The sequence below is a fragment of the Chiroxiphia lanceolata genome, chromosome 3, assembly GCF_009829145.1.
Source record: "Chiroxiphia lanceolata isolate bChiLan1 chromosome 3, bChiLan1.pri, whole genome shotgun sequence".
In the NCBI taxonomy this organism is placed as follows: Eukaryota; Metazoa; Chordata; class Aves; order Passeriformes; family Pipridae; genus Chiroxiphia; species Chiroxiphia lanceolata.
Genome location: NC_045639.1, coordinates 63,432,601 through 63,452,315, shown reverse-complemented (window position 1 = coordinate 63,452,315; position 19,715 = coordinate 63,432,601). Strand labels below are relative to the sequence as shown.

The 19,715-nt window shown below is 40.8% G+C and overlaps 1 protein-coding gene and 1 long non-coding RNA gene across 3 annotated transcripts in view; one reads left to right on the top strand and one right to left on the bottom strand.

The window, feature by feature from the left end:
• NKAIN2 (sodium/potassium transporting ATPase interacting 2) overlaps positions 1-19,715 on the top strand; it is a 545,346-nt gene that overhangs the window by 514,649 nt on the left and 10,982 nt on the right. For both annotated transcript variants that reach the window (XR_004355980.1, XM_032682422.1), the window contains exons 5-6: positions 622-682; positions 19,484-19,565. Coding sequence is in view for 1 of the 2 variants with exons in the window: in XM_032682422.1 (XP_032538313.1) it covers positions 622-682; positions 19,484-19,565 (143 nt within the window). In the remaining variant the exon portion in view is untranslated. The remainder of the gene's footprint in view (positions 1-621; positions 683-19,483; positions 19,566-19,715) is intronic.
• On the bottom strand, positions 6,311-8,548 carry LOC116784159. The gene is made up of 3 exons (XR_004355983.1): positions 8,399-8,548; positions 6,591-6,715; positions 6,311-6,500 (listed from the first exon to the last, which is right to left on the bottom strand). It is a non-coding gene; the product is annotated as an uncharacterized LOC116784159 (long non-coding RNA).

Genomic DNA, 19,715 nt, shown 5'->3' with positions numbered 1-19,715 from the left:
GGAACAAGATACAAATTTCGCAGCTGCCATGTGAGATGCTGATGTAAACACATCCAGACCTATCCAAAGTGCAAGATATGTCTTGAGGCTTGGGGACTATTGCAGATATAGGACCAAGTCCCATTAATCCACAGCCATAATTTCAAGTGATAAAATATCACTATAAAGCTGGTTTACAAGTGCACTGAATTTGTCCTTTGTTTAGCTGGCAAGGTTCTGACTTTAAAAAAAGTTCTGCTAGAGGGTCAGGTTTTGTTGGATAACAAATCTGATTTTGACAGAAATCTTTACATTATCAGTGGCTAAAAGCCCATTGATCCAACCATTGATCCACTCATTTGCTTTTTTAGTTTTCAATAATTAAAAAGAAGTTTATTAGTTATTGGAAAAACTTTGGTCAATTTTTGGAAGTTTTATTGAAGGATGTGATATTCAAGAAAGATGCAAAATTCCCCTGACTATTTCCAATTAAAATTACTAAACTGTTGTAGAGAATTATGTTTATACCTCATCAAAGACAGTCTGTTGAATTTTGTTTCTGTTTCTGTTGTTGCTTTTCTAAAGTCTCTTGTTTTTCTGTCGTATTTGTCTGACATCTAATGCTATTACATTCTGTTTCAGCTGGCAGGCTTCATCTATGCCTGTTATGTTGTGAAGTGTATTACTGAAGAAGAGGACAGCTGTAAGTACTAAAGCTTTATTGCATACAAAATGAATACTTTTTTTTTATATTTAAATCACCCCTCCACTCTGTTGGCTTCTGCTGACTTCAACCTAAATGCCTTATTACACCATAGACAGAACATGGTTTCTGTCCATCTTTCTTGGTCTAAAATTTGGAAATGTCTGAAGGACAAAGGAGTCATGAAATGCTGCTTAAAAATTTAATAAACATACTCCTTCCTTCTGAAAAGATCATTACAATTCTTTATCTCCCAGTTTAGCTTAAGATATAAAAAAAAAAAAAAAAAAAAAAAAAAAAAGAACAAAACAATACCATTTGGTGAATATAAGTTTGGGGTTTTTTCCTTACTTCAGATTGTTATTAACTATCTTCAGAGTAATTGCTTACCACTGAGGTTATAGGTCTCCTGTGTTGACATGTGCGTTGGCCCGTAAAAACACTTCTGGCAAAAAAATAGCTTTAGGTTACTGCAGAACCTTCTCTTATGAGAGGTGAAACAGTGGAGTTCCTCTTCGTTCCTACTGCTCTCAGGGTACAATTAAGAGGAGTGAAATGATTTCATAGAGATATATGTTTGTGTTTCTTCTGCTTATTTATATCAGTAGAAGCCTGTTGAGCAGAATTTGCTCTTATTGCATGCTATAGAATCAAGGCATTTCATTTTTTCTCTCTACCCTAACCTTGATTTTTTTTATATGGGCCACTGCAGCATTTCAGTACATCTTGGGATTCATAGTAAAGCACTTTAGAAACAAGTATCAAAACTGCGTGTAACTTTGATAAAATATACATGAATCCTAGAGAGAGCTCTGCAACAGGAAGCTAAAGGGGTTTTATTTGATTGAGAGCACTGCAAGGGCTGGCAGGGGTTCCTTTGTGTGTTCTCCTGCGTGGAAAATAGCTGCAACCCTATAATCTATTGGCAATACAGTGTCACTGTGAATCATCAAGGGGAGATTTAGTGCTGAAATCAAACCACCACACTTTGGAGGTCGTTCTGACTATGCTCATTTCAGTAGTTTTTGTGTTTCTGTGGAGGTGAGGAATGTATAAAGAGTAAAAACGGTTTGGGACAGATATGTGGAGCAGGAGTTTGTCACAAATAGACTTGTCTGTTTAGGGAAGGACTCAGTCATATGTGTTTTCTCTTGCTTTCCTATTAAATGCATTCACTATCCACAGGGCTGGAGGAGAGTTGTTCCTTGCCACCCAAATTGAAATCCCATTTAATACTATCCTGTCCTCTCTTCTAAGGGCTTAAATCTTTTTTCCACTCTTCTGTGATGCTTTAGGGCATGATATAAGTAAAAACCAAGGAAGGGGTTTGAGTCTTGGCTCACCAAACAAGTGCAGAAGTCAGAGTACTTTTGAGAGGTTTCTCCCATGGTCTGTAAAGCAACATTCCTGGCAGCAAAGTGCTGCAGCCAATATGGTATTGTTTTCTTCTCACTGTGGCAGGAGCTCCCTGTTGTTCCAGAGCCACAGATTGTCATGCTTCTTTGAACCTTTTCTTGCCATCACCTTGGCTATTTTGAGGCTTTTGTTACTCTGTTAGTAAACCTCAGCTAGGTCTCCTTGTCCAGTCAAAGAGCCGTCTTACCTACCTGTGAGCATCTCTCTGAGGTACCAGGGTGAACCCCCAGCCAGCACAATGAAGCCAGCACAAGCTCGGGCGCTGCAGCTTTCCCCCTGGTGAGGCTTGGAAGCTTGGCTGGCAAAAAAAGGGAAAAAGGGAACTTCTGTGACTGAGTTGTGCCAACACTATAATAATGCTCAGATTGGATTTGGCCCCTCAAAGTATCATAAAATTAAAGCCTTAGTTTCTACTGAGAGGCATCATGTAGCAGAGACTAAGAACTATTCTAGTTCTCTCTCTGCTCAGACAAGTGTTCGCTGTCACAGCCAGGGCCTGCAGTCCATACAAACACTCTCCACTCAGGTTTAATTTAAAATTCTTTTATTTCCTTAGATACGTTTTCTCTCCTTTTCTATCCCTTCCTTTCCATCCATTTTGGCAACACATCCATCTATCATGCTCTTCTTAGAAGATTTTATCCCTTATGAATGTCATGTCATTCAGTATTTTTACTCCAGAGGAAGATGCCTAAGCGCGACTTTCTCCATACATTTGCAAATGGGGTCATCTCATGCACACCAAGGGAGTGCTAAGGAGAAAAGCTTTCAGGATAAGTGGAATATGTCCCAGAGCCATTTCTTGAGCTTCCTGCATAGGCAAGTCTTTGATCTGAGATTACTTCAGATCCCCTAGCTGTGTTTCTCTTTCCATAGTCTCTTCTTCCACTTTTCCAGTTCCTCATCCCTACCTGTTGCTATGGAGCAAGAGGGATGAAGGTGCCCCCTTGCCCACAGTGTACTCCCTCCTCCAAACTTGCTGAGTATCCAGCATAGGAGAAAAAAGCAGTTACCCACCAGCCCCTGCCTAGCATCCATACCTGGTAAGGGGTTAGGTTGGGCTTGTGCATCCATTCAGTTTGGCAGCTGGTGTTCCCTCTCTGTCCTGTGTCAGCTGTGAAAGATCCTCCGGTAACAACCAGTCACCAGAAAGCAACTCTGCCACACCATTCCATGCTTTCCCAGCACTGAAGCGGTTTGTGAAGGACAACAGAGGGACACTGCCATCTTCTTAGCCACCTCTATATTCACAGACATCACAGTAGAAATCTACATCTCTGTTTTTCAGGACCACTCATGTGTGTAAAAATGTGATGCCTCATTGCCAACCACAGAGAACCTCAAGGATAACCATACTGGATCATACTGAAGTGTCGCTTAGCCACAAGTGCTTTCTGATGAGACAGAGACAATAGAAAAATCCTTTTGCTTCTCACAATGGACACATTAAATGTCCATACACTCAATTCCATTTCTTCTGCTTGGGTAATGGGCCATGGAAACAACAGCAGTCCAAAAGAGGAGCAAAAGACACAGAAACACTGAACTTGCCAGGTGTAAGCAGCAAGGCGTAAGACTAGAGAAAAAGCCATGCAAGAGTCAAACATGGGCACGTTCCAGATTTTAACCAGAGGAAGATATCGACACCGCTCTGGAGTATAGAAGGTGTCTCATCTTCTGTTGGCACAGAGCCTCAACTGTGGAAACAGAGTCAAGTTGCTCTTAAGCTGCTTCAGATGAATTAGCTTTGCTCTCAAAGTAATTGGAACAAGCTGAAAGAATTATTATTTCTCCGTTCTTTATGCAGATTTTATTGAGAGAACAAATGAGCGAGGGTAGAACTAAGCAAACATTTCACTAAGATTAACCTACTCTAACCTCACCAAAGGATTAGGGATGGAACAATACAGTGATCAAACCAGGGTCAGAACTAGGGCTGAAACAGCAAGTCTAGAGGTTTTAGTTACTCACACACCAAATAAATCCAGCCTCAGGTCCCCTAAATCAAAGCTCAAGTCTGTGATATCTTTCAGGAGAACTATCTGCTTTGGGTTAATTCTGCACCAAGGACTAAAGATGAAACTGCTTTCCCTCCTGATACAGTCCCGGAAGTGCTATAACATTGGGTCCACCAGAGTCGAACAGCAGCACTCATCTCCAAGGGGAAGACAAGCCATGGATTTTCCATGGCTACTTCTCTCAGAGAAGGTTTGTCACTCCCAAAGGTCACTTCTGCATCATTTTCCCTGTGGCTGTGTAGGGAGGAGGAACTCTGAGGCTTGGAGTGCCTCAGGTCTTTATCTGGGAAAGATGAGGGAAGACAGGTGCCCAGCAGGACTGCTGCCAATTCCATATTTTCCCCTTCACCATTGTTACTGGTATACCCAAACCGTGGTCAGTCTTACCTCATTAGCATTATTAGTTGCAGCAATTAAAAATGAAACATAAAAATGTCAAGAACAATGATTACTTGGAGGCACTCAATGGCTGTAAACTTATTGGAGCTCCTCATTTGTCTTCCAAAATCATATTAGGCCTGCATTTTTCAAAGGCTGCACATTATTTTTAATAACATCAAAATGTTCTTTAATGTGCATTTCCTCACTAGCAATTTAGCTCCCTGCTATAAGCTGCTACTGCCTTACTAAAAGAAAATCCAATGTATTTTTGAAAACTTTATTAACTATACAGACATTTGGTGGAAAACACTGCAATGTAAGCAATAAAACAGCATTCTCCCAGGGCTTTTTGTCTGTAAGAAATTAAGAAAGAAACCTAGGTTACTAAAGTGGGAATTCTGCACTTGCCTTGCAGGTTCTGTTGAGGGAAAGGGGACTGGATTGTCTACTAGAGGGACAGTTTTGAATGGAAAGATACCCCAGCCAAGAGAATATCACCAATTCAGTCTGTGTCCCACAGTGAAATCCTAATTCAGAAGTCTCCCTTGCCAACCCAGAGAGGCAGCAGAAATAGCATTTACCGACTATAACACGATGGCAAGGCAATCAGAGAACAAATATGGCCCTTCTGACTGTTCCCCAAGTACCAGGAGGTACAACCTTTGCACTATCTCATGCTAGCAGGGATCCAACTTGCACATACATTATCTTCTTTTCTTCTGGCACTGTTTCCTGTTAAATTGCAAAGCAAAAGAAATTGCAACTGGATTAAGCAGACTTTTGCTACATAGTCCCTTGAGCCCAGCTTTTTGGGATGTCTAGCAGAGAAGTAAAGGTCTAGATAACCCGTGAAATTATTTCACTCCTCCTCCCTCCCTCGTAAAAACTTGAATTCAAGATCCCACCTGAATTCCTGAAAATGTTCAGGATGACTCTAATACACTAATAGGAAATATCTAATGGTGAGCAATACAGTATTATGTGCAGTTATGTGCCAACAAACTCAATGCCAAACAATAATTCACTCTGGGATCCTAGGCCTGACCTGGGAAGTGTGAAGGTGATGACAGAGACTTTTTTAAAAAGACAATATTAAATACATTAGGTGTGAGAGATGTGAAATTTTGTCAAACATAGGGTATAAGCAGAAAAACATTTTCTTTTTTATCTCTGTTACAGTCAGTCTTTCCCCTTTGAGCAGGCTATTTAACCTCTCTATACTTCCATTTCCCATATTTAAAATGGGAAATAATGACAGGGACAAACTCATAGGCGTGTTGCTTCATAACTTTGAGCTTCTGGGATGAAAGGCACCATTGAAGTGCAGAATATGCTCAGGTATCACTTTATTTCTGTGCCAAATGCTTTTCACAATCTGCTTAGTGAGACATTACAGAGAACTAATACCTCAGCTTCCATCCCAGCTTAAAAATCTCTAAAACAAAGACAAAGAGAAACTGGTAGCAAACATTCGATTATTAATTCTGCTTCTTTGTTTCCCATCACATTTTCTGGTGAATATAGCTGTAAATACTGACAATACAACTACAGGAGAAAGATAGGAAAGAAGCTGAAACTAAGGCTGGCAGAGATGGCTGAAGATGACTGCAAGCATCTTTCTGCAGTCAAGGCTGAACTTGAATGTATCTCTGGAAGTTGTCCTGGACAGCCTGACAGGTCTCTTCCCCACTCATTTGAGAGCTGACACTACAGTGGCAGTGTGAACTGCAGCCCTACAAGTGCAACATTATGTTACACTTGTGTAACACAACTCAAGACAGGAGGTACCAGGTCTATCCAGCCACATATTTGATATCCAGTAATGAAGAACATCTGATGCTTATTTCCCTATATATTTGCTATATAGGCATAGACGAACACGGAAAGTTTGTGGTTCCCAGAAAATCCTAACAATAATTTGCAGTTCATGAACTTCCTTAGCCAGAAGAGGTCTTGCTGTGTTTAGTTTCCCAGAGCAGTCTTTTCTTCCTGAAAGTGTCCACCTATGTTTGAATCAAAAAAGGTTTTATAGAAAACAACCTCACAAGGCAATCCAACACCTCAGCTATATATTTAGTTAGCTTTGCACCTACCATTTGTGCAATGTGTCCTGAATCTTTCTCTGTAAAACACCAGTCATTCTATCTTCGCCTTTTCCATACTGCTACAGGTGACATCCATCTCATATTCCTATAGCCACATGTAATTAGGCCTGCAGCTTAAAATAAGAATCAGAATTTCCACCACAGTCAATGGAGGCATGGATGAAACTCCAAAGAATAATTTGCCCTATCTGGGGTGGACACCTCTCTCACAAAAGGGTGAATCACTGGTCTGACTTGTTTGGTTAGTGCTAGAGACAACCTAAGCAGCCCGCAGAGGCAGAACAGCAGCAAATAATAGTAGGAACAAATACAAACCACGCTTTAAAACAAAGTTGTTCTCCAAATTGTTGAATAGGCCATTAATGAATGCAATCAACACACTACAAAAGTTGAAGCTACAGCTTGTTTTCGTTCAGCTGAACTCTCCAATTTACAGCCTGTGGCTAAATTAGAAGCCTTTTCCGATGACTTGTTTCATTTAGTGTGGTGACTGCTACCTGAACTAAGTAAACCAAAGGGATTAAAATGGGATGCCTTTGGCTGTCAGGATGCTGATAGGAGCATGGAGAGAGAGAAGTATTTGAAATCCCATGGTACTACCTCATGCTTGTCATCCTAAAGAGGGCTGCCTTGGAGAGCAGCAACATTTAGAATATTCCCTGAGGTGCCTGTACAACATCAATCTATTGCAGATATCAATAGATTGTTCCTGTGTTATTATTTCCAGTCATATCCAGTCTTGGAGGGGGCCTCTCACAGAGCAGAAGGCTGGTGTTGAGCATCTCATTCTCCTCAGCACAGAGCATGGACGCTCCCCATCCCACCAAGGCGTGCTCACCAAGGCACAGGCTGAAAATGTCTGAGCTGCAGAGTGCAGGGCTGAAGCGCAGGGGAGAAAGCCTATGGTGGGAAGATATGACAAGTGAAACCATCTGCTTTTGAGATGCAAATGGACCTGAGCAGTCTAAGGTGTCACGGGGCTTGGCAGACATTACAGAGCCTGGTCTGTGATCATTTTTCACTGCACTGCAGAGTGAAACAAAAGCTCCAAGGAAGTGCAGTTTGTTTAAATAATAGCAAGTAATTAGTCTGAAGACAAAATCAGTGATGGCATTTTATAATTACAATTAATTTAAAGGTTAATTTCCTTTGGTGCTAAAATCTTATTTAAAACATTTACCAGAAAAGGAAATTAGGATGTTACTATCTAGATGCATAGAATGCTTCTGGGAATCCATGCTTATTATCACTAGAAAATTAGGTTAGACTCAAAGTGGGAATTTCAATTCATTTTAGTGTGTAATAGATGGTGGTCAGGGCCTTGAGTCAGAAGGGTTGCTTAGGGTAGACTGTATAATTTTAATTTTCTTTGTTTGTGGGATTAATTGCAAATGTTTCTGACAAAAGGGCTAGGTTTATACATGAACAAGTTTGACATGAAAAGAAAATTGGTTATGGATTGCTGCCTTCGTAACTAATGAAGTTGATGTTCAAAGAATCCCTAGGAGACAGGATTGTAGTATGAGACAAATATATAAATAAAATCATATAAGGGAAAATGGTGGTGTTGCTGACTTCATCTATGATAATTTCCCTTCTCCCTCACTTGTCTTCCCTGCCGCTCCCCTTGTATCCATCGCTGCCTCCTGTGGGGATTGACAACTTCAAGTTTAAAAATTATCTAAATAATATTATGTAAACTTGAAGGAAGTAACATTTCCATTCCATCAACTGATCACAATGGGATACTGCTTAATAAGATCAATGCATTGAAACAGCCGGGGAGATATACCTACCTTACACAAATTTTTTTAAATTATTCACCACAAAATTTTGATCTTTTCAAGAATGACATTTCAGAAATGTTGGAAAAGATCTGCACATGTCAAAAGGGAATGAACAATTAACATCTCTTTTTTTTTTTTTTGAAGAAAGATACATGTAATACCAAACCAGTTTGAAAATATTACTCATCATGAATTATTAGTTTCAAGAGAGGAACACAAAGGCATTCAGACCATGAAACAATGTCACACACAGCTGTGTCAAGCTGGTAGCAGAAATGAGGTAATATCTAGTGATGGTTCTGACCAATAGAAGCTACAGATCGTTTGAAGAGATGTTCAGGTTGTTGCTGTAGCAGAACAGGGAATCTTCCTGGCCATGGAAATATTTTGACATTGAAAAATAAATAAAGCTCATACTCAAAATCAGGAAAAAATAGCAAAATCTAAAACTCTTCAGAAGTTGAAAATTGCATGGAAAATGGTTTCAGGCGTGGTTTGTTTTGATTCTGGTGGCAGACTCCATTTCGACATCAGTCATCTCCTGCTGCTTTGCAGTGAAAGTGGAGGGAAGGCTTTGAAGGCAGGCCCCTCAACAGGGAGCGTCTCCTTCTGTGCTCCGTCAGAGCTCCGGAGGGGCGGGCAGCTTGGATCTCGCAGAAATCAGGCAGAGGAGCAACCTGCAGGTGGCCATGTGGAGCTGCAAGCCCCCTTCCCCAGTGTCCCACCCTCCGAGGGCAGCTGGCTGCCTTCTTAGGGTTTCAGCCCAACTCAGCGGATGGAGCATGGCAGGTCCTGGCCATCCGAGCTCACTCCAGACTGAGAGATAACGGAGTTTGAGAGGGGAGTGGTGATGAGCTGCTGTGGGTGGATCAGAAATTAGCATTTCCAGTGGCCCTGAGAAGGATACCTGCCCACAGCCTTAGTGTCCTTCCCTCTGAGGCAGTCAACACGAGCTCCTTGCAGTTTCCTACATACCATGAGCATAGCTTCGTACTGAATTATTTTTATCAGCATGGCTCCTGTTAAAGTTTTCCTTATTACTTTTCCTTTCAAATGCCTAGATAGGTCTTCATTAGTATTGGATTGCTAACTTTCATAGATTTGGGCCTTAATTCTCCACTTTGACTCTCTACTAATGACTCTTTTTCTAATTTATGAGTGTGGCAGTCACACTTGGAGGCCACTGCCCCAGGCATTTTCTTTTTCCTCCTTTTTTCCTTTTTCTTCTCTTTATTGCTTGCCTTTAGCAGTGATCTGGCTAAGAACAATTTTTCCTAATGACTCATCTGATAACTTCTATAATAATTCAGTCTACCCCACATTTTCTTTAATTTTCAGAATGATTGTCACTCAAAAGCTATATTGCAAGGCTATATTTTTTTGCTCAGCACTCAAGCATGAAAATTTGAAAGCAAATGGCTATTATCAGCAATGTCCAGGTCTGTCCAATTTAGAAAAATAATATATTGCTCAGAGTAATATTGTTCTTTTAGCTGAGTGGAGGTCTTCTAAAAGCTCTTTACTGAGCATCAGACAAGCCCTGCTGCAAGTTTGGACAAGCCTTGCAAAGCCTTGCAGGGGTCAAGCAGCAACCCTGTTTCCAGGTGTACAGGCTTGACAGGTGGCTTGCTGTATTTCTCAGCTATAAAATGCAGTGCTGACCATTTCAGTCCTGTATTTCTCATTGCTGCAGCTATACTCCAGCCATTTTCTCCTGGCCCCTGGTTCTTATTCCTGCTTGCCTTGTCCCTGGTCCTGTTTCTGCCTTCAGCTACTGCAGACTCAGTGATGCCTCCCAGCCCTTGCTTGGGTACTCCTAGCTACTTTCATCTCATCTTATTTCTGCTAAGCCATGAGCAGCCTTGGTTCCAACCTCCTCAACATGGTTCCTGCTGCTGGGCAGCCCTGCCTTGCCAAGTCATTGCTCCAGGGCACATCATGTCCCCGACTAGACCCCTTCTCTACCTGGGAACTTGACTCGTTCTAATTTTTGACTCGTCTAATTTCTGGAACCTCAGCACCATTCATCTTACTATTTTCTGCTGAGTACAACCATGAGCTGGGCTCACCTTGAATGCAGTATCTGCATCCCTGCTTGGTCCTAATTATGGGGAGTAACAAGCAGAGATCCCTGTTGGTACCTCTATAAGGGCAGTAACACCAAGTCATGCTCATTAGGTTTCACAAGCCTGCATACCTCCCCAGTCTCATGTCTTGTCTCAGAAGGACCAATCAAAGAATTAGCCGAGAGGATCAGCAGAAACAGAGACAGAAGAAGATGCTGCAGGGTCTTATCCAACAAGAAACATGATAAGAGGAGAAGAAGCTGGAGGAAAAGCCCTTGTGAAGCAAAAAAATTAGAGAATAATTTTGGTTATTACATAAGTAAACATCATGAAAATAGGGGCAGTGGGGCAGAATCTGAGCTGAGAAACTGCGTCAAAATTTGTATAGGGGGTTCCCTTTGCTGCTTCTATGGCCATTGTAAAGCTCAGAAATGCCATGATGTGACAGTTTAAAAATCTGAGGTTTTATTATTCACCTTGCAAATTGATTAGCTAAGAGCACTTACAGGCCCTACATTATTGGCTGTTTGGCAAAAATGCTGTTCCATTGCACTGCAAGAACTGGACCTTGTGTCCAAGTCCTTACACTGTTTCTGAATCCTCCTGTGACAGCAGGAAGGGCACAACCCCATGTTCTGGCATATGCCTCCTTTCCCATGCTGCCCCAATGTTTGGCTTTATGCTCTTCTGAGAGCCTAAATCACTGTGTACTCAGCACAAAGACCAATAATGTTTGATTATCATTGTAAACAAACTTTATGGAGATTACATTCAAGCAAACCTCCTCCTGTGTGCTATATTGTGGAACAGCCACCAGGCCATGCTCACAGCATAAAAAGGTAGCAGCACTAAATCGTTTGGAAATGTCTTCACCAAATAGAGAGGTGGGTAGCAGGATACTGGCAAAACTGCAAGAACAAGGGTGTCCCCATATGTTCTTTTATATTTTGTCCGCGTATGTCATTTCCAAACTTATTAAAACCAAACCTAATTTACTTCCCTCCATTTTTATTTTTTTCACTCAATGTGGCCAGTTTTTAGCTACTAGTTTTTAGTATTTGTGCACAGCTCTGTCTTCCCTCACATACTGACTTCTGCACCAACAGTGCCTCCAGTGGTGTTATTAGCTGTAATTTGTTTGACATCTCTCCTTCCTCCCAGCTACACCTGCAGTGGAGTGCCTTGCTGTGGTGTTGAAGCTTAATCGCAGCCCTTCCGAAGCCTGAGTGCAGGGAGCCAAGTCTTTGGCCTCTGGAGCCAGTGTATATAAATTTAAGACCTCACATGTCAGATGTAGTGCATGTACACTACATATTCTCTCTCTGCTATGCCACGTGGGAAATACATCCATTCATGACATGCATGTTCACAAAGCATCCATGTGAACATGCACATACACTTCCCTGGTCATTAGTTCTTTTTAAATGGTATCATCTCTAGCATAGGTAATCGTAATTTTTTTTTATATTACTTTAGTGCTTTAGATTCATGAATATATTTAAGGACTACCATAATGTCAAGCATTGTACACGTGTGAATACCAGTCCTGTTTCTTGGAGCTTGCAATCTGTGTATTAGACAACAGGCGACTGAAGGGCGCAGGCAGAAATTGGGCACAAAGAAACTAGGAGCAAATATTACTCACTGAAGTAGACAGTATAAGGGTGTTGGCAACCTAATTATTCCCAACAGAGCAAAGAACAGTTTTAGGAAAAATAATGAGAGAATTGTTTATGAAGACACTCTAACAAGGAGAGACACTGTTTGAAAATTCTACAAGTATGGAGGTCAAGCTGGTGGCATGGGGGCAGAATTTAGCTTTTAGACCTGGAAGGAGGAGAGACTGATGTTGAGTATCTACAAAACGCTTTAAATGTAAAAAGATTTAGTTTATACTTGATGTAATATAGAAGGTTAAATCAGTAGAAGGATGCAGAGAAGAGTAACATAGGCAAAGAGGTGATCCCTGCAGCTTAACTCTATATTTGGTGAGCTGAAAAATAAAATGGGAACAATTGTGGTGTTTGACACTGGGAGCCCTGGTTAAATGTTATAGCTGTGTCAACAGTTAGAAGAATCTTCTTCAATATGCAAAAATAATCTCCAAAAATAAAATCATGCACAGCCCACACCAAAGTTGACATCAAACTTATATCCTTAAGTGATAGGCAGACTTGAGGACACAAGTTCACTATGAGGGGCAGCAGAGAAGGTTAGGGAGGAGCAGCTATGAGTTCTGACGTTAGCCATGCAGAACTGGAACTGAAGGTTAATTATCCATGGGTAAATATCACAGAGACAAGCTGAGATTTAAGTTTGTATAGGAGGAGCAGAATGAGCACAAGCCAGGTAATCCGTGACACCTCCAAGAGCCAACGACAGCAGAATTTGTGTTTGTGAGTGCAATTACCCAGTTTACAGGAGGTGGAGAAAAATAAAAGGCAGAGATTACTGCTCATTGGACTCCAGCAGCATGCTGGAGGGAGAAGCAGCAAGAAAGGAGAATAATGATGAGAGGAGGAAGGTGAGCACCTGCAGAGGAGGGAGAGGAGGCCAGCAGGGCAAACAGTTCAGGAAAAAGAAAGCAGTAAATGCATGAAAGTTGTCTGGATGACCAGAAAGAGGACTGTGTTTGCCTAAATTTGAACAGAAAGAGGTGATCTGACTGAAGTTCCAGCTGTGTGCAAAGGACAGAATACAAGATGGGAGTAAAACTTTAAGAGAAGTGGAGAAAAGTAGCTCCAAAAACTGCTTGAAATCATCTGGGGTGTAGTGTGGGAGAAAAACTAGGACAAGTATGGATAAGGGTGGAGTTGATTTTTTCTTTTTTTTTTTTAAAGAATTTACATGTATTTGTATTAGGGAAGAAATGTAAAAAAAAAAAAAAAAGGATCACGAGAAAAAGTCTGTTTTACAGACAAAATTCTTGTAACTGTAGTAAGAGAGAAGGAGAAATTAATAGTAAAAGCAGTGAAAAGGGCTGGCAACCTGAAGAAAAGAGTGCTACTTTATCAGTTTGTTAGTACAAAAAATGGAAGAGTTGATGTGCAGAGAAATGATTGGAGATGGGACAAGGGATGTGGATGAGGAAATGGTGGGGGTCTCTGGGCTAGAACTAATAGAGCCAGAGGAGACAAACTACTTCATCAAGGAGATGGACAAAGTGAAGCAAAAGAGAAGAATCAGTGAGCAAAGTCACCCTTAATACAGAATTGCTACCAAAGACATTTTCACTTTTAAAGGAGGAGCCACGGGCAGGAAACTGATGTGGTAGTGAAGGCAGGCTTTGAGTGCTGACAGTAGATTCACCACAGTGAGAGGTAGGCCCTCGTGCATCAAGGGTAGGGATGAGATAATCAGCAAAACAAACAACCACAGCAAAGGAACAAAGCTAGAAGAGGATTTTAAAGCAGTCAAGAAATCATCTATACTACAGGTCACAGGTTGGCCGAGTTGGCTGTTTCCCAACCTTTCCTTTTCCTTTTATTTGCAGATAAAGCCATTCATCCCCCTCCCCATTCCTAAACTCTACATTTTTTCATATCTATTCTGCGCTGCTTTTTGCATGCCTACTAAAATGCAAGGAAAGTCATAGTCAGTCACATTTCTATACATGTATGCCCTAAAGGATCCTTTGGGTGAGATCCTAGGCTAATGTAAATTACCATTGCTTCATAGAAGTCACTGAAGTTATCAACATATATATTAGCTGAGGACCTGAATCTTTGTGCTTCTGTATTTATATCTTACAGAGAAAAATTTCTGTAAGCAGAATAGTGTCTAGTCATCTGGTTTCTTTTAAGCACCTTTCCTTTTGCTTTCTACAGAAAGGTATTGCTTTTATTCCATACTCAGTTCTTTCTCTTTGTCCATCTGTTGATTTCAACAGCTCTAATTTTTCTCACTGCAAACTTTCTTAAAAAAACCTTATTCTATATCACATTCATGCTAATGGGGTCTTTTCTGTTCATCCCATTTTAATGGTCCCTCTATATACCGTAGACTTCTAGAAATGAAAAATGAGAAACCCATTTATGCCTCTCATCCTGTCCTGATATCTACACCAGAAACAGTGAGGACTGTGACCATGAGCAGAGGCTGAAACTTCACATCCCTGTGGGTGCTTATTAATGGAAAATATGTCCCTATTTTGAGCCATATGTTCTGTCTGTGTTACACTTTTAACAACAGTCATATGTCTGACAAGCTACTTAGCATCAGCAAAAGAAGAAAATACTCTGAATTTTTTATAATACATTTTACAGATAAATAGTACTGCTATTATCCTGTAAGACCAGATAGGAAAATAAACATCTCAGCACCCAATATTTCAAAGGTGTATTGGTTTTGCATGGCCAGGTTTTGGATGGGCTGCAGGGGTGGCTTCTGTGAAGAGCTGCTAAAACTTCTCCTGTGTCTGACAAAGCTGATGCCAGACGGCTCCTAGTTGACCCACTGCTGGCCAAGGCTGAGCCCATCAGCAACAGTGGTAGCACCTCTGGGATAACAGATTTAAGAAGGGGAAAAGTTACTGTGCAACTGCAGCTGTGAGAGAGGAGTGAGGATAAGAGAGCAGCAACTCTGCAGACCCCATGGTCAGTGAAGAAGGAGGGGGAAGAGTTGCTCCAGGCACCAGAGCAGAGATTCCTCTGCAGACTATGGTGAAGAACATGGTGAGACAGGTTGTCCCCCTGCAGCCCATAGAGAAACCCAAGCCAGAGTAGGCAGGTGTGCCCTGAATGAGACTGTGACCTCTTGGGAAGCCCACACTGGAGCAGGTTCCCAGAAGGACCTGTGGACCTGTGGAGAGAGGAGCCCATGCTAGAGCAGGTTTGCTGGCAGGACTTGTGAGACCACAGGGGACCCACGCTGGAGCAGCCTGTTCCTGAAGGGTTGCACTGCATGGAAGGGACCCATTGGGGCAGTTCATGAAGAACTGCAGCCTGTGTAAAGGGCTCGCATTAGAGAGGTTGGTGAAGGACTGTCTCCCATGGGAAGAACCCCATCCTGGAGTAGTAAAAGAGTGTGAGGAGGAAAGAGCAGCAGAGATGACATGCAATGAACTGACCCTAACCCCTGTTCCTCATTCCCTTGTATTGCTCAGTTGGAGGAGACAGAAGTTAAGCCTGGGAATCAGAGAGAGGTGAGGGAAGGTATTTTGTTATTTGGTGCTATTTCTTGTTATCCTGCTTTTCTTTGTTAATAATTTGAGTCTGTTTTTCCTGTGATGATAACTGCTGGAGTGATCTTTCCCTGTCCTTATTTTGACCCATGAGCCTTTTTTTGTATTTTCTCTTCCCTTGTCCATTAGAGGGGGAGAGTGATAGAGAAGCTTTGGTGGGCAATTGATGTTCATCTAGGGTCAACCTGCCACAAAAGGAATAGGGTCCTGTTTGCTTGCATATTCACATGTGCTTTTACTAAAGAAAAACATGACTTAAAAGCCACTTGTGATAACAGTGACATTTAAGATGAATATAAAATAGAGTAGTCAAAAATGTGTTTGATGCATGAGGTTAAGGATAGAAGTCTCTGTACTGATTCAGCTAATGAGCCTTGTTTTATTCATCTAATGTTACTGCTGCCAGGGATGTATCAGTTCTATGACACTTTTAGTGACCTTTCAGGCACAGCCAGGATAAAATGCCTGCAGAAAGGGCAGCCTTCTGCATGCTTTAAGAAGCTAGTTTAGAGTCCACAGGGAGCTTTTAGCACAGTCTGGACACCACAGGATTTGCCAACATGAAGAAAGCTTGCTACAAAGAAATTAATGAAATCCTTTTGTGTTGGAGTTCACTTTCTATTACTTCCCTTTACCTACCTTGCAAAGTTTGTTGTTGTCTGTAAAAAGCCATTGTATGCCTACAATGAGGTCACAGTAGTACTCTCTGCCCCACTATCATTTGGTTACACACACGGGAACTTTCACAGTGAGATGAACACAGAAATGCCTCTACGAGCTTGCCTTCTTTGTCGCTTGACAATCTGGCTTGTTAACACTCCGTGCAACAATTACTCTGCAACAGGGCAAAGCCATAATGCATGAAGAGATATTTGGCATGCATCTTTCTCTTGTGCCCACACAAACTCATTTTGCTCAAAGAAATCTTTTTCTTAACACGTTGGTTTAGCTTTCTGGAAACAACCCTAAAGTCACCCTCAAGACCTTTTGCTCCACAACTGCAAAACAGAGTGTCTATACCTGCAGCCTACTAATAATGGTTTACCAGTTGCTTGAAGGGTCTAGGAAAGTACAGAAGAAATAGAAAGCTGGACTAATGTATATAAGCAACCTCTGTAAAGTGACATGGGTTGACAACAGTGAGACACTCAATCCAACACAGGTATTTTCTGACTTGTGATCACATGGATCAAGAGCGACCAAAAATAAAGAAAATGGGACGAGCAAGCAACAAACCATATGCAGCAAAGATATGTCCAATTTTTTTTCTACAATCTTTGTATTTGAATAGAGGGGTTTTTTCCTCCCAGCCTAGCATTTCATTTAACAATTTTCTTCATTCTGTGCCTATAAATTTAGTATGCTTCCAAAGACATGATCACATTTTGATAAAGATATTCTGATGATTATAGACAGTGAATAAGCAGAAAGCAACAAATGACATTTATCTTGATTTTAGCAAGATTTTGATGCTATAGAAGATTTGTAAGAAGGACAGGGAAGTACTGCTCAGATGCAACCATCATAGGTTGTATGTAGAATTGTTTAAAACTCTATTTGAAATGTAGTTATAAATCAGATGGGATGACATTTCAGATGGGATCCCACTGGGACTTCAGCTAAGGAAATAATTCTCCTCATTATTTTTGTTAACAACAAGGAGGATAGAGGCGAGAACATTTGTAAAATTTCAGATTAAAACAGACTGGAGTTCTAGTGAAGATAAGATTAGAAGTCAAAATGATCTTGAGAAATGGCTTGAAATCAAGAAGATGAAATTCAGTACAGATAAGTGCAAAAGAACTCCTATGGGGAAGAATCAATCATCTTCAAATAAAACATGGACTACTTGGCTAGACCTACAGTTCGTATCAAAACATAAAAATAAAGATCTGATTGTTAAGTGTTTGTACGTTGCTGTTGAAAAAAGAAATTAGGGAAAAAACCCAAACCAAACAACACCACAACAGAAAAAAGCACCAGGTAAAAAGGAAACAAACTAAACAAACTAAACAAACCAAAACCGAGTTATTCCAGGTAGTGTATAGAAACTACAGGCAGTTGCCCAGCTAGTCCTGATTTGTGCACTCTACTGTAAGAAAAGCCTAAGTAGACTGAGGAAGGATCTTCAGGCTTTGAAATTTAAAGGCTTGGAAAACATGAGCTGTGAGAAATGTTTGAAAGAACTAGGTGTGCTTAAACCTGGAAACAATAGATAGCATGAAATACCTTTTGAAAATGCTTAAAAGCAGTTGTAAGAGAAAAAAAAGAAAAAGAAAAGTTCATTTTTCTTCATATCTATAGGGAGAAAAGACCAAAATGCATAAAAGTAGTTAATTTTCAGGAAATTACATTTAAATTAGATATTAGAAGTTAGACACAGGAAAAAGCAACACAGAGACACTATAGAACCTCCTTCATTAGTGATACCAGGAATTAATTTAGTAACACGTCATTCTGGGATACGAATATGCATAAAGCTGCCACAGTGAACAGAGTCAGACAAATTATTTCTGCAGGGACCGTTCTTGCCACTGAAGAATGACTTGATGACAGGCTGAACAAGTGTGTGGTTGCAATGTACTGTACCCATCCAGTCTAGTGTTTTGATAGCTCTTTGCTTGCAAAGTAAATGGAGGACAGAGGTGTACAAGAATTTGATATTTTTGTACCGTGTCTAGGATGCATATGAATGCTTTGATAAGTGTGGCTAAGTGTGAGACACATTGAGGGGTACCTTAGTATAAAATAACCTTATAAATGCAAGTTTTAAGTATTCCAACACTGTGGAGGTTCTCAAACCAAGGGTAGTAATTTTTGGTTTTTTTTGTGGTTGTTACTGCATTTTAGATCCACAAGAAGCTGTCCTCCATCAAAGAACCTTTTCTTTTTTTTCTGCTTTTAGTGTACACAGATCCAGTCTGTCAGTAGCAGTGTCCAAGACATGTGAAAAATGCATTTCCAAAGCTTTGACCCTTTTCTATCAGAGTAAAGTCAAATTCTCATCTCTGACGTAAGAGATAATTTTTCAGGATTGAGAACTGCCCACGAAGAACCCCTAAAAGCCAATAGGTGGGTCTCCTGGGACAAATAGGAAGAAAACGGCACCATTTTACCTGTGCAAAGAAAGTATTATAGCAGAGAAACAGGGGTCTCAAGCTTAGGTGAGCTTGAATTTCCCTGGAAATTGTTTAAAACAAGCATGCAAAGACCATCAGGAACTTGCAATGGTTTGAATTTATAAATAACTCCCACTCTCCAACCTTCTTTCAGACCTTCAGTGCCTTGAGAGAAATAGGTTTCCTTGCATCTGAGAAGTTTCATCTCTGAAGCTCAGATAAATTGTTCCAACTCTCTGTTCATGCATTTCAATCCAAATGTCAAAGGAAGGAATCAGAGAAACTTCTCTCTCTCAGACCGAGTTTGATCAATGTGTTCTCTCCTCTACATCAATGGTATGACAGGAAGCCAGACGCAGTAATCACAGTCAGAAGCAATGTATTCATGCCAATAAATAATAGTTTTCAGTATTTGTGGTGTTTGAATAGCATGTTCTTTTGTATTACAGTGAGGTGGTCTGCTTGAAAAAGAGGGATGTGTGGCTATTTCTGATGGCTATTATAAATCCTGTATTGTCTTTCTGTGGGTTTAAAAAGGAAAAACAGGGGACCTTGCCTTTCTCTCTTCTTTTAGGCTTTTTCTGCATCTTCACAATTAGTTTGTCTAATTTTAAGAGATTATTAGAGGACTCATAAAAAATAATGTTTGTGCTGGGTGGTTCTTGAATGATAGGGCCTATCACTTCTGAAAAGATGTTGCTAATGCAAGCAATTTTCCCCCTTTCAGTTGACTTCATAGGTGGATTTGACTCTTACGGCTATCAAGGTCCACAGAAGACATCTCATTTACAACTGCAGCCCATGTATATGTAAGTACTTAACTTCTAAGATATTCGGCAGAGTGGCAGGCTGATGTTAAAGGATCATTAAGCTGAAAGATGGCATGACTTAAAAATTCAGAATGCGCAGAAGCCTTTTTTGATGGACTGAATTCAAGCTACACTTAAGCACCAACATTG